The sequence below is a fragment of the Heptranchias perlo genome, chromosome 35 (genome assembly GCF_035084215.1).
Source record: "Heptranchias perlo isolate sHepPer1 chromosome 35, sHepPer1.hap1, whole genome shotgun sequence".
Taxonomy (NCBI): Eukaryota; Metazoa; Chordata; class Chondrichthyes; order Hexanchiformes; family Hexanchidae; genus Heptranchias; species Heptranchias perlo.
In genome coordinates this window covers 24,454,329-24,469,836 of record NC_090359.1, presented here as the reverse complement: position 1 = coordinate 24,469,836, position 15,508 = coordinate 24,454,329, and the positions used below count along the sequence as shown (strand labels likewise).

The 15,508-nt window shown below is 50.6% G+C and overlaps 1 protein-coding gene across 1 annotated transcript; it reads right to left on the bottom strand.

Annotated features, from left to right (window-relative positions):
• Positions 1-6,724: 6,724 nt before the first annotated feature.
• On the bottom strand, positions 6,725-13,648 carry LOC137302473 (CD276 antigen-like). The gene is made up of 4 exons (XM_067972163.1): positions 13,521-13,648; positions 11,887-11,969; positions 8,575-8,928; positions 6,725-6,808 (listed from the first exon to the last, which is right to left on the bottom strand). Exons 2-4 carry the CDS (start codon positions 11,948-11,950, stop codon positions 6,729-6,731), a joined length of 498 nt encoding a protein of 165 aa, XP_067828264.1. The 5' UTR covers positions 11,951-11,969; positions 13,521-13,648; the 3' UTR covers positions 6,725-6,728.
• Positions 13,649-15,508: the final 1,860 nt, after the last annotated feature.

Below are 15,508 nucleotides of genomic sequence, written 5' to 3'. Positions count from 1 at the left end.
ACACTGTGTAATACAGGGTTAGTGATGGGTCTGTACACACAGTGTAATACAGGGTTAATCATGGGTCTGTACACACTGTGTTATACAGGGTTAGTGATGGGTCTGTACACACTGTGTAATATACAGGGTTAGTGATGGGTCTGTACACACTGTGTAATACAGGGTTAGTGATGGGTCTGTTCACACTGTGTAATACAGGGTTAATGATGGGTCTGTACACACTGTGTAATACAGGGTTAATGATGGGTCTGTACACACTGTGTAATACAGGGTTAGTGATGGGTCTGTACACACTGTGTAATACAGGGTTAGTGATGGGTCTGTACACACTGTGTAATATGCAGGGTTCGTGATGGGTCTGTACACACAGTGTAATACAGGGTTAATGATGGGTCTTTACACACTGTGTAATACAGGGTTATTGATGGGTCTGTACACACTGTGTAATACAGGGTTAGTGATGGGTCTGTACACACTGTGTAATACAGGGTTAATGATGGGTCTGTACACACTGTGTAATACAGGGTTAGTGATGGGTCTGTACACACTGTGTAATACAGGGTTAGTGATGGGTCTGTACACACTGTGTAATACAGGGTTAGTGATGGGTCTGTACACACTGTGTAATACAGGGTTAATGATGGGTCTGTACACACTGTGTAATACAGGGTTAGTGATGGGTCTGTACACACTGTGTAATACAGGGTTAATGATGGGTCTGTACACACTGTGTAATACAGAGTTAGTGATGGGTCTGTACACACTGTGTAATATACAGGGTTAGTGATGGGTCTGTACACACTGCGTAATACAGGGTTAGTGATGGGTCTGTACACACTGTGTAATACAGGGTTAGTGATGGGTCTGTACACACTGTGTAATACAGGGTTAGTGATGGGTCTGTACACACTGTGTAATCCAGAGTTAGTGATGGGTCTGTACACACTGTGTAATACAGGGTTAGTGATGGGTCTGTACACACTGTGTAATACAGGGTTAATGATGGGTCTGTACACACTGTGTAATACAGGGTTAGTGATGGGTCTGTACACACTGTGTAATACAGGGTTAGTGATGGGTCTGTACACACTGTGTAATACAGGGTTAGTGATGGGTCTGTACACACTGTGTAATACAGGGTTAATGATGGGTCTGTACACACTGTGTAATACAGGGTTAGTGATGGGTCTGTACACACTGTGTAATACAGGGTTAGTGATGGGTCTGTACACACTGTGTAATACAGGGTTAGTGATGGGTCTGTACACACTGTGTAATACAGGGTTAATGATGGGTCTGTACACACTGTGTAATACAGGGTTAGTGATGGGTCTGTACACACTGTGTAATACAGGGTTAGTGATGGGTCTGTACACACTGTGTAATACAGGGTTAGTGATGGGTCTGTACACACTGTGTAATACAGGGTTAATGATGGGTCTGTACACACTGTGTAATACAGGGTTAGTGATGGGTCTGTACACACTGTGTAATACAGGGTTAGTGATGGGTCTGTGCACACTGTGTAATACAGGGTTAATGATGGGTCTGTACACACTGTGTAATATACAGGGTTAGTGATGGGTCTGTAAACACTGTGTAATACAGGGTTAGTGATGGGTCTGTACACACTGTGTAATACAGAGTTAGTGATGGGTGTTGAAGTGTTCTGACTTGTTGACAATGATGTTGTTTCCCATCCTTTTACTGCGGGCCGCACTCTCTGAAGCGATCGAGGTGGAAGATACCTCTCATGGCTGGCTGCTCATGGCTGACTTGTGGGCTGTGGCATGTAATTCTCTGTGTTTGAGAGCAGCATCCCGGGGGGACTCTGCGGTCTGTAAGGGTTCGCCGAGCTCTCTATGACTTGTAACTCCGGCCCGCTGGAGCACACGAGAAAGGCCATTTGCCCTGTTGGATTGGTCCGTCCCCAGCAGACCACTGGCACGATCCAATCCTGCTCCCTCTCCCGCTCGTCGAGGGATGTGGCCAACCTCACATGACTCAATCAGAATCATTCTTCCCGTGAATGTTGTTGGTGATTGGGCGCCGTTCTTCAGAGGACACCCCAATCACATGGCATGGCATGGAAGAAGGCATGGCATGGAGCCCTCCACGGGTGACCTGGGCCAACATTAGCACCTCAAGCAACACCGCCAAACGCACATCAATATCTGGTCTTTGCTGGATCTGCCTGCATAACATTCGCTGCACTCCAGAGTAACTCTTTGGATGGGAAGTGTTTTGAGGTGTTTCCGCCAGGCCTGATAAGGCACCACATAAATCCCAGGCCGCTCGTCCTTTCTAAAGTATTACGGTCAACGCTAGAGGCCGCCGACGGGCACGCGGGTGGTGGGGGGGCTGGGTGGGAACGGAGCGTAACCGTCCGGATCGCTGCCTGGTGCATTATCGAGGGGGCCACGCCGAAGAGGCGGAGACGGAAAACAGCACTCAAGAGAAGGGAAAGGCAGCAGAGAACTAAGATGGCCGACTCAGAGATGGGGCACGCCCAGCAAGAGCAACGCCACGGGAGGTCCAATTTTGGCCCTGGGTTGTTTTTTTATACAGTATGTAGAATTCACGCTGAAAATTAGACGGAGCGGGATAATTTTTGGAATTTTGTTAAGACTCTGAGGTAGATTTACTCCTCACGAAACCCCTTCCACCCCCTCTTCCCCCTACCCCTTGCTGGTACGGTGGGAATAAGGTCCATCCTCTCCGCCGCTCGGTGAGGTAACAGTGCCCTTGAAACCAGGCTCCAGCACAGGTTACCACCTTGTGGAGAGACGCTCAGAGAACCCAGAGGTAGAAGAGGGCACTGGGGCCATTACTTGTTGGCATTGAATTACCTTCCAAGTTATATAAAAGTTCCAAAAATGTTACAGAGCAGAGTTTCGGGGAATGCACAAACGGGGAACGCTGGCTGTTCATCTCAACCAGTCTTTGGTGTTGAGGGTGACCTTTGACACCTCAAGGGTTGACGCAAGTCTTCAGCCAAGTGGTCAATTGGACTCTTGACCAACACTCAGCCCCCCGAACTAAAAGGCGGCCATTCGAAGAGCATCGCGAGTCCCTCGGCCGACCGCCCTCCCAAGTGCATCTCCAGCCGCCCCTCTCACCTCCTCCTCCCCTCACCTCACGGAGAGGGTTGGTGAGATGAGGGACGCACTCGGGTCCCTTGGTGTGGCTGGAGAGAAAAAAGCAGTGGGGGGGGGAGGACGAGGAAGCTGCACTCATCGGCGATTTCATACAAGGCAACCATCTCACTCCGAGGAAGGATGTGGTGGTGTTATAACCTCCCCCGAGTCACCTTTCCAATGTATAATGGTTAGCAAGGTTTTTCTTTACATTTCAAAATATACTTTATTTCATAAAATTTAAAGATACACACGGTTTAAACACAGTTCAATAAAGGGCATGAAATGTGACACAGAAGTTCAAAGCAATACAGTGCAGATCATAGACACTATGATCTCATTGTTACAATCAGAGATTGTCCTTCCAGGTACAGAACAGGTCAGACTTGAGCCTGTTGGAGATGGCCTTGGACAGAATCTTGTAGTCGACCTTTAACAAGGAGATGGGTTTGCCAATTTCTGATTTCTTCCCTCTCCCCCCCTTCCGCTTGTCGATGAGGGTGATGATGCCATTCCTCAGACTCTGGCATGCTGCCTGCCAATAGCATGCCCGCCCCGCCCCCTACACTTCCAGCAGGTCTGGGCCTATCCAGTCCCACAGAGCCGAGAGCAACTCGACCGGTAAGTTTCCGGGAGTTCTGCTCTTCTCGAAGGACCGGACGGCCTCTGTCAGCTCGTCCAAGGTCAGTGGCCAATCCGTGCTCTCCCGCTCGCTGTCCTGTAAGATCTCTGTGATAGAGGACAGGAAGGGCTGGGAGGCCATGCTGTCCGTGGGCTTCGCGTCATACAGCCCGGCATAAAGGGATTTGCTGATCCTCAGTGTGTCGGCCTGCGAGGATGTCACCGAGCCGTCTTCCTCTTTCAGGCTGCTGACCACAGAGGTCTCTCTCTGTGCAGCTTCTGGAAGAAGAAGCACGAGCACTTCTCGCCCTGCTCCACGGAGCGGACCCTGGACCGGAAGATGATCTTGGAGGCCTCGGAGGCGAAGAGCGAGGCTTGCTGGCCCTTCACCTCTCGGAGTTCCTCCCTGACATCGACCCCCATCGACTGCAGCAGATCCTGCATGCTTTTCTGGAGTTGTGACACTTCCCTCTGTCTCTCTCTCTCTCGCCTTCTGAACACCGTTGAGGATGAAGAACCTCTTGATGTTGGCCATGATCGCTTCCCACCAGTGCAATCCCTCTCTAGTTCCTCGATGTTCACTGGGGTCAACAGTCTCACGTTCACCTTCCATACCCCGCTGCCCGCCCTCTGGTCCTCCTGCGATTGACAGTCGGCCAGTAGGAGGCAGTGGTCAGAGAAGAACACTAGCTGGACGTCGGTGGATCTGACCTTGAGTGTTGGAGATACGAATGGGAAGTCTATCCTGGAACGGACGGACCCGCCTGGCCTGGAGCAGGTGCATCTCTGCGGCGCTCCGTCTGCAGGGTTGCTGGAGACGTCGCGAAGCTTTGCGGCTTTCACCGCCTCCATCGGGAGTTTGGACGTGGTGTCTAGCATACCTCCGCCCCTGCTGGATCGTCCAGCCGCATCGATGATGCAGCTGAAGTCTCTGGTGAGAACGATCGGCCTGGAGATCGCTGGCAGCATTGGGAGATGTTGGGAGACCTCCAGCCACTCGCTCCTGAGGGTCGGGGCGTACACATTGATCAGTCGGAGAGGGGCGTTCTTGTACAGAACGTCTGCTACGAGCAGGCGGCCCCCCCACCACCACCACCTCCTTAACCTCGGTGATGGTAAATCGGCCTCCTCGCAGCAGAATCCCCAGGCCCGAGGAACGGTTGGCGTTGCCTCCTGACCAGATCGACTGCCCCTGGGTACACGTGCATGACCACTGCCGGTAGTTGCTGAGGTGCAGGATCCTGCAAGAACAGCAGATCCCTCTTGACTCTGGACAGGTAGTTCAGGGTTACGCCACGATACCATGCACGTTTATGGATGTAATTTTTCAAATCCATTTTAAAAATACAAAAGAACAAAACATTATGGTCTCACAATCGTATCAGTCCGGGTTCTGTGTTACTGTCCATTTGGGACCCTCGGTCCGGATTCTGCATTTGTGTGGTGTGCAGGAACTTCTGGACGGTCCTTGGGCTGAGGAAGGAGGCCTGTCCTCCATTGGGGGAGGGTCCGCGCTCAGGGGTCAACGGCGGGCTCTCGTGGGGTGGTGTGTCCGTGAGATCCTCGGCCAGGTCAGGCTCCTCGGCTGTCGTTGGTGCCTCGCTCTCCACCGCCACCGTGCTGCCCCCGGTTGCCCGGAGTTGGGGGACCTCGCTCTCCGCGTTGCTGCCCCTGGCATTCCGGAGTTGGGGTGCATTGGGCGCGTCGCTGCTCCCAGTGCCCCGAAGCTGAACGTTGCTGCTCCCAGGTTCCTGGAGCTGGAGAGCGTTGTCGGTGTTACCGGTCACTGTTGCGTTTTGCCTCGTCCTTTGATGAAGGTGGGCTTTCCTCCTTTTTCCTTGCTCATCGTCCGAGGACTGGTCGCTATTGTCCGTTGGGGACTCTAAGCTTCTCTTGCTGCTGGCCGCACCTTTGGCGTTTGTGCCTCTGGTCCTGCGGGACCTCCGCTTTTGCTTGTATCATCCATCCTTCTACCGTTCCCTGGTTCTCTTTCCATCGGCTCTGCGTTCTCAGGGAAGGTCTCGGGGCTGGGTATTGGGGTTTGGTTCCTTACCTCGACTCTCCCTTCCTGCTCTTCATCCTCCACCTGGCTGTTGGCCCTTTCACGTGGGATCACAGCGTTGGGGAGCGGCCTGGCCTCCTTAGGGGCAGCCACGACTGCTGCCCTGTTCTCCTCGCCTCTCGCTGCCCGTGCGTAGCTGAGCCTGCGGTTTGGGCACGTCTCGGACGGGCGACCAGCCTCTCCGCACAGGCTGCAGCACTTGGCCTCCTGACAGTCCGGTGTCTGGCGGCCCTCCTTCCTGCAGTTCCTGCAGATCACTGCCTTGCCGGAGGCTGCCTCGTGCTTGGGTTTGCCGCAGGATCGGCACACTCTGGGGCTGCCCCTGGTACACCACCTGGCTTGTCCCGATCACGAAACCTGATGGGGGCTGTTTCTGTTGGCCTCCGTCCTCAGCTTCCCTTGGATGCTCCTCATGCTGGACCAGATCCCATGCACGTCCGCGATGTCCGTGCTTTGACCCGCTCTGTCCACATATCGCTTGAGGGAAATCAGCACATCCATGACGGGCACATGTGGGTTAAATACGTGGACCGCTAGCGTCCGTTCCTTGTTCTGCGGGGGCACAAAGGGGTCAAAGTATCTGCTCCTCGGGAAGTCCTGCAGGGTTAGCAAGATATCGCGGGGCTGGTTTTCTGCTGTGCCAGGAGCCACCTGCAACCCAACCTCCCCTTCACCTCTTGGCCCATGACGTAAATCTTTGAGCTTCGGACCGTGGGCTAGCTGGGTGTGAGGCTGGGGCCTGCTTCACCGTTACAGCCAGCGTTGAAAAAAGTTTCTTTCACTCCGTCCCCCCGCCCCGGGAGAAACGACCGGAGGGAGTCAGGCGGAAAGGTTATCAGGCGTTAGCCAGCTCTCTTGGTGGAGTGAGGCCTATGTGGGGACCCACCTCAGAAACACAGGATTGCAAATCAAGTTAGAAGCTTCGCCAGTGGCAGTAGTAGAGTCATGATCCAGGCAGAGAGGTCTCCACAGCATCTGACGGCCCCAGCTGTTTGAACGAGAAAGAAATGGAAGTTTGGTGAATTGGAACCAGCGTGGAGAGAGAAGAAGAACGACGACTTGAATTTAGAGAACATCTCGAAGGTGGAAAACGCTCTGGAATTCCCTCCCTAAACCCCTCCGCCCCTCTCTCCTCCTTGAAGACGCTCCTTAAAACCTACCTCTTTGACCAAGCTTTTGGTCACCTGTCCTAATATCTCCTAACGTGGCTCGGTGTCAAATTTCGTTTGGTAATCGCTCCTGCAAAGCACCGTGGGACGTTTTCACTACGTTAAAGGTGCTATATAAATGCAGGTTGTTGAATCCCGTCGCTGCGTAGAATCATTGAAAGGCCATTCGGCCCATCGAGTCCGCGCCGGCAAGAGCTATCCAGCTAGTCCCACTCCCCCGCCCTATCCCCGTAGCCCTGCACATTTTTTCCTTTCAAGTACTTATCCAATTCCCTTTTGAAGGCCATGATTGAATCTGCCTCCACCACCCCCTCGGGCAGTGCATTCCAGATCACAACCACTCGCTGTGTAAAAAAGTTTTTCCTCATGTCACCTTTGATTCTTTTGCCTTAAATCTATGTTCTCTGGTTCTTGACCCTTCCGCCAATGGGAACAGTTTCTCTCTATCTACTCTGCCTGTCTGGACCCTTCATGATTTTGAACACCTCAATCAAATCTCCTCACAACTGTCTCTGTTCCAAGGAGAACAACCCCAGCTTCTCCAGTCTATGCACGTAACTAAAGTCCCTCATCCCTGGAATCATTCTAGTAAATCTCTTCTGCTCCCTCTCTAAGGCCTTCACATCTTTCCTAAAGTGCGGTGCCCAGAACTGGACACAATATTCCAGTTGTGGCCGAACCAGTGTTTTATAAAGGTTCATCATGACTTCCTTGCTTTTGTACTCTATGCCTCTATTTATAAAGCCCAGGATCCCGTATGCTTTTTTAACCGCTTTCTCAACCTGCCCTGCTACCTTCAATGATTTGTGCACATATACCCCCAGATCTCTCTGTTCCTGTACCACTTTTAGAATTGTGCCCTTTAGTTTATATTGCCTCTCCTCGTTCTTCCTACCAAAATGTATCACTTCGCATTTTTCTGGGTTAAATTTCATCTGCCACGTGTCCGCCCATTCCACCAGCCTGTCTATATCCTCTTGAAGTCTATCACTATCCTCCTCACTGTTCACTACTCTTCCAAGTTTTGTGTCATCTGCAAATTTTGAAATTGTGCCTTGTACACCCAAGTCCAAGTCACTAATATATATCAACAAAAGCAGTGGTCCCAGCACTGACCACTGGACACTTCCCTCCAGTCCAAAAAACAACCGTTCACCACTACTCTCTGTTGGGCCACGATGCTCCCCATGGTTGAATGGCCCAAAAGGGTTGCCTCACCCCCACCCCCCGCCCTCTCCCCTCGCTGGGTCATGGTTCTGCAGGAGCCTGCCACCCTCTGATTCATCGACCCAGCTGTATGCAGGGACCGGGCCAGCAATCGGGCTATTCTACCATGGTTGTGGGGTGGGGACATCGCAGCCATAGCCCCTTCCCGTCCACTGCTCGCACTTCCTGCCACTTTCTAACAAGGCTGACGATGAGGATCCACCCACCCGCGGGCCTAGGGAGGGCACTGAGGCCAAAATCGCAGCACCCCAACCGTTAACCCCGGCTGAACACGGCCAATTCAGCACCGGCCGAGGGGTAGCATTCCCTTGACGGGAACGGCCGCATTCGATTCAGCGAAAGAAACGTGCTCTCGTACCTGCATTCACCGTCAAGTCCAGTTGAGCGCATATTGTCGGCCGCTGATCCGTTCTTATGTAACAGGTGTAACTCCCAGAATCACTGGGCCGCACCTGGGTGATCTGCAGGGTCGCGTTGCCGGTTCGATGCCACGAGGGAAACATGGAGGTGCGGCTTTTAAACGCCTCGTCCTGCGATTCCGTCCACACCATCGTGCTATTCTCTGCGTGCACCACGAGACCGACCTTTGTCTGCCAGGCCACTTTCAGCAGCTGCTCCGACTGTCCGCTGGTGCTGAAGTGGCAGGGCAGTGAAGTAGTGTCCCCACTGCGGGCCATCACTCTGTTTCGATTCATCTCACACTTAATGCTCTCTGGGAAAAGAGACACATAAACCCAGTCAGTACCGAGCTGTGCCTCTCACTTCAAACACACTCAACTCTCCCAGCTCCTTACAGCTGTCCCTCTGTCTTGCCTATCTAGATATCAATATTTATCTCTCTATCACCATCTCGCTAACTGCCTCTATATCTCTTTTTTTGTCTACCTGTCTCATTCTCTCTTGATCTCTATCTCTGTCTCTCTATCTTTCTCTATTAGCCTCTCTCTATGTCTCTAACAATCTCTCTCTTTATCTCTGTCTCTCCATCTTTCTCTGTTTACCTCTCTCTATGTCTCTAACAATCTCTGTCTCTCTATCTCTGTCTCTCTATCTTTCTCTGTTTGCCTCTCTCTAAGTCTCTAACAATCTCTCTCTCCATCTCTGTCTCTCCACCTTTCTCTGTTAGCCTCTCTCTATGCCTATAACAATCTCTGTCTCTCTTTCTTTCTCTGTTTGCCTCTCTCTATGCCTATAACAATCTCTGTCTCTCTATCTTTCTCTGTTTGCCTCTCTATGTCTCTAACAATCTCTGTCTCTCTATCTCTGTCTCTCCACCTTTCTCTGTTAGCCTCTCTCTATACCTATAACAATCTCTGTCTCTCTATCTTTCTCTGTTAGCCTCTCTCTATGCCTATAACAATCTCTGTCTCTCCACCTTTCTCTGTTAGCCTCTCTCTATGTCTCTAACAATCTCTGTCTCTCTATCTCTGTCTCTCCACCTTTCTCTGTTTGCCTCTCTCTATACCTATAACAATCTCTGTCTCTCTATCTTTCTCTGTTTGCCTCTCTTTATGTCCCTAACAATCTGTCTCTATCTCTGTCTCTCCTTCTGTTGTTTTCTGTCTGTTTTCTCACTCCGCCTCTGTCTCTATTTCTCTTTCTTTCCATCTATCAATGCCACAGTATTTCTGTGAATAACTAATAAAAATGTTGAATCAGATAAACTACCCTTGAGAACTTATTGTTTATCTTTTTATTGGCAACTTATGTTCATGAAGGTGAGGGGAAATAGAGCTGGGAAATTGAACAATATTCCATTTCAAGAGCTCAGTGTCACTATCAAACACTCCCAGGGCAGGTACATAAACATGGGTTAGATACAGAGTAAAGCTCCCTCTACACTGTCCCATCAAACACTCCCAGGGCAGGTACATAAACATGGGTTAGATACAGAGTAAAGCTCCCTCTACACTGTCACATCAAACACTCCCAGGGCAGGTACAGCACAGGTTAGATACAGAGTAAAGCTCCCTCTACACTGTCCCATCAAACACTCCCAGGGCAGGTACAGCACGGGTTCGATACAGAGTAAAGCTCCCTCTACACTGTCCCATCAAACACTCCCAGGGCAGGTACAGCACAGGTTAGATACAGAGTAAAGCTCCCTCGACACTGTCCCATCAAACACTCCCAGGGCAGGTACCGCACGGGTTAGATACAGAGTAAAGCTCCCTCTACACTGTCCCATCAAACACTCCCAGGGCAGGTACAGCACGGGTTCGATACAGAGTAAAGCTCCCTCTACGCTGTCCCATCAAACACTCCCAGGGCAGGTACAGCACGGGTTCGATACAGAGTAAAGCTCCCTCTACACTGTCCCATCAAACACTCCCAGGGCAGGTACAGCACGGGTTCGATACAGAGTAAAGCTCCCTCTACACTGTCCCATCAAACACTCCCAGGGGCAGGTACATCACGGGTTAGATACAAAGTAAAGCTCCCTCTATGCACTCTAACGCACTACAGCACCAGTGGGAGTTGCCCACTTCCTGTACCAAAATGGAGTGTCAGAGTGAGAACGGCAATTTAGTGCTAATCCGTTGTCATGGGCTTTGGCCCACTGGGAACTGGATGGAAACTGACAAACACATTTCATTGACATTCACTAGCGTCAGTGCGTTTGGTCTGGATGGGGGGATGGGGTGGGTGATGGAAATCATCCATGATGCACCTCACCAACCCAACGGGAAAGTGCACATGTCTGTGAGTGCATGGAGATCAGGCGAGGGGCCCTGTGCTTAATTACATTGAGTTACATCGAGATACATCGAAACTACAGCACAGAAACAGGCCATTCGGCCCAACTGGTCTATGCTGGTGTTTATGCTCCACACGAGCCTCCTCCCTCCCTACTTCATCTCACCCTATCAGCATATCCTTCTATTCCTTTCTCCCTCATGTGTTTATCCAGCTTCCCCTTAAATGCATCTCTGCTATTCACCTCAACTACTCCTTGTGGGAGCGAGTTCCACATTCTCACCACTCTCTGGGTAAAGGAGTTTCTCCTGAATTAGTGACTATTTTATATTTATGACCTGTTGTTCTGGTCTCCCCCACAAGTGGAAACATTTTCTCTGCATCTACCCTATCAAACCCTATCATTATCTTAAAGACCTCTATCAGGTCGCCCCTCAGCCTTCTCTTTTCTAAAGAAAAGAGCCCCAGCCTGTTCAGCCTTTCCTGATAAGGATATCCTCTCAGTTCTGGTATCATCCTTGTGAATCTTTTTTGCGCCCTCTCCAATGCCTCTATATCCTTTCTATAATATGGAGACCAGAGCTGTGTACAATACTCCAAGTGTGGTCTAACCAAGGTTCTATACATGTTTAACATAACTTCTTTGCTTTTCAATTCTATCCCTCTAGAAATGAATTCTAGTGTTTGATTTGTCTTTTTTATGGCCTTATTAACCTGTGTCGCTACTTTTAGTGATTTGTGCATCTGTACCCCTAGATCCCTCTGCTTCTCTATCTCGTTTAGACTTATTATCCAAGCAGTACGAGGCCTCCTTATTCTTCCTACCAAAATGCACCGCCTCACGTTTATTCCCCGCAGTCCAGGCTCTCACTGGTCGCCAGGGCGAAATCGTGAGGGTGAACCCTGACCTTTGACCTGTCCGAGCACAAGACGCCATTACAGGAAGGGCAGGTAGAGAGCGACATTGCCTTACCAGCGAGCGAGCATCCAGCAACTAGAAGCAGACCGAGGGCCGCACTCAAGTACAGGGAGGCCATCGCTTCAATCACTGCGGTCCTGCCGAGAGAGAGAGAGAGAGTAGAAACCAAATCCGTCAGCACAGACTTAATCCCTTGGGTCACATTAAAGGTCACAGGGGTCAGGCCCGAATCACTCCGCACAGATCTCAGGAATTTCCTGCTTCTACATTTACGTAGTTAGAAATGCGAAGTGAAGCATTTTGAAAGGAAAAGCAAGGAGAGGCAATGTAAACAAAATGGTGCAATTTTAAAGGGGGTGCAGGAACAGAGAGACCTGGGAGTTCACATACAAAAATCTTTGAAGGCGGCCAGCTGTCAAAAAAGCAGACGGGATCCTTGGCTTTATTAATAGAGACGTAGAGTACAAAAGCAAGGAAGTTACGCTAAACCTTTCTAAATCACTGGTTAGGCCTCAGCTGGAGTATTGGGTCCAATTCTGGCCACCACACTTTAGGAACTGTGTACCGTGCCTTCAGCTGCCTAGGCCCTAAGCTCTGGAATTCCCTCCCTAAACCTCTCCACCTCTCCATCCATCTCCTTCTTGAACACGCTCCTTAAAAACCTACCTCTTTGACCGAGCTTTTTGGTCGCCTGTCCCAATATCTCCTTATGTGGTTCAGTGCCAAATTTTTGTTTGATAGTCGCTCCCGTGAAGCGCCTTGTGATGTTTCGCTATGTTTCAGGCGCTATACAAATGCAACTTGTTGTTGTTGTGATATCAGCCACCAGCGGACGACCCGCCCATCTCCGTTCTCGACTGTCGTGGGAAGTCGCCAGGCGAGCTGCTAACTTGCTCCAAATGTCGACAGCCCTCTGCGTGAGCTTAAATGCGCGACCTCCACCCCACCCCCGTTTTCTCCTAACCTATCTCGTTGAAATAGTCTGTCTGCACAGACCCAGTCTAGTCCCTCCATCCTTTTAAAAGCTTCATTTGGGCCAGCCATGTCTCAATGGCCAGTACTTCAGCCTCTGAGTCACAAGCTTGAGGGTTCATGTCCCGCTCCGAAGACTCAAGCACATCATCTAGGTTGATGCTCCAGTGCAGTACTGAGGGAGCGCCGCCCTGTCAGAGGTGCCGTCTTTTGGGATGAGACATTAAGCCGAGGCCCCGTCTGCCCTCTCAGGTGGACGTAAAAGATTCCATGGGCACTACTTCAAAGGAGAGCAGGAGTGTCCTGACCAACATTTATCCCTCAACCAACATCTTTAAAACAGATTATCTGGTCGTTATCACATTGTGGGATCTTGCTGTGCACAAATTGGCTGCCACTTTTCCCACGTTACAAGTACCTCAATCGGCTATAAAGCGCTTTGGGACATCCTGAGGTCATGAAAAGGTACAATATTAGTGTAAGTCTTTATTTATTTTTTCAATTAAATCACCCCACACATTGCTAGGGTAAAGACCCAGCTCTCAACGTCCATTTTGATAACTAAGGGCTTTTCAACAAGGGATGATTCTCGTGACCCTCCTCGAAATGAAGGTTGGGGTGACAGACCGTTTTGGTCCCAGATTTCTCTCTGGACCAGTCTGGGGCAATCACAGCTCGGAAACGAAAAAAAAAAGCAACTGGCAAGCAATACTCACCGTCCAAAGCAGGGGGAGATCAGCCGACAGATGTTAAAGACTTCAAGTAGTTTCCTGAAACGTCCTGCGAAGAAAGAAAGGAATGAACACTTAGCCCACAGTGAGTGTCTAAGCGGCAGGAAACCAAACACTGAGCAAGAAGGGAACCGGCAAATGCTATTTATTCAGCTGTGGTTATAGTAACACAGACATCACAAAGTGTGACGTTCACTTTCGTGACTGGAGGGTACTCTCCACATTGGCCAATCCTCCCTGACCAGTAGTGGTGAGAGGAATTGTTACTCAGTTAGGAAATGTTATGATTGTCACATGGTTGTGACTCAATTTGCTTTCTTCTTAATTATGGAATTTTTTTGCCTCCAGCGTGGAAATTAAACTGCTCTGATATCACGGTGGAACATCTCAGATTCTCCATGAGATAGACACAGGACTCCTGGGAGAGAGTGGGATTAGTTTGGGATTGATACAGGGCTATGGGGAGAGAGCAGGGCAGTGGTATTAGTTTGGGATTGATACAGGGCTATGGGGAGAGAGTGGGGCAGTGGGATTAGTTTGGGATTGATACAGGGCTACAGGGAGAGAGCGGGGCAGTGGGATTTATTTGGGATTGATACAGGGCTATGGGGAGAGAGTGGGGCAGTGGGATTAGTTTGGGATTGATACAGGGCTATGGGGAGAGCGGGGCAGTGGGATTTATTTGGGATTGATACAGGGCTATGGGGAGAGAGTGGGGCAGTGGGATTAGTTTGGGATTGATACAGGGCTATGGGGAGAGAGTGGGACAGTGGGATTAGTTTGGGATTGATACAGGGCTATGGAGAGAGAGAGGGGCAGTGGGATTAGTTTGGGATTGATACAGGGCTATGGGGAGAGAGTGGGGCAGTGGGATTTGTTTGGGATTGATACAGGGCTATGGGGAGAGAGTGGGGCAGTGGGATTAGTTTGGGATTGATACAGGGCTATGGGGAGAGAGTGGGGCAGTGGGATTAGTTTGGGATTGATACAGGGCTATGGGGAGAGAGTGGGGCAGTGGGATTAGTTTGGGATTGATACAGGGCTATGGGGAGAGAGCGGGACAGTGGGATTAGTTTGGGATTGATACAGGGCTATGGGGAGAGAGCGGGACAGTGGGATTAGTTTGGGATTGATACAGGGCTATGGGGAGAGAGTGGGGCAGTGGGATTAGTTTGGGATTGATACAGGGCTATGGGGAGAGAGTGGGGCAGTGGGATTAGTTTGGGATTGATACAGGGCTATGGGGAGAGAGTGGGGCAGTGGGATTAGTTTGGGATTGATACAGGGCTATGGCGAGAGAGTGGGGCAGTGGGATTAGTTTGGGATTGATACAGGGCTATGGGGAGAGAGTGGGGCAGTGGGATTAGTTCGGGATTGATACAGGGCTATGGCGAGAGAGTGGGGCAGTGGGATTAGTTTGGGATTGATACAGGGCTATGGGGAGAGAGTGGGCCAGTGGGATTAGTTTGGGATTGATTCAGGGCTATGGGGAGAGAGTGGGGCAGTGGGATTAGTTTGGGATTGATACAGGGCTATGGGGAGAGAGTGGGGCAGTGGGATTAGTTTGGGATTGATACAGAGCTATGGGGAGAGAGTGGGGCAGTGGGATTAGTTTGGGATTGATACAGGGCTATGGGGAGAGAGTGGGGCAGTGGGATTTATTTGGGATTGATACAGGGCTATGGGGAGAGTGCGGGGCAGTGGGATTTATTTGGGATTGATACAGGGCTATGGGGAGAGTGCGGGGCAGTGGGATTTATTTGGGATTGATACAGGGCTATGGGGAGAGCGGGGCAGTGGGATTTATTTGGGATTGATACAGGGCTATGGGGAGAGTGCGGGGCAGTGGGATTTATTTGGGATTGATACAGGGCTATGGGGAGAGTGCGGGGCAGTGGGATTTATTTGGGATTGATACAGGGTTATGTGGAGAGCGGGGCAGTGGGATTGATGTAGTGGATTCAGTGGGTATC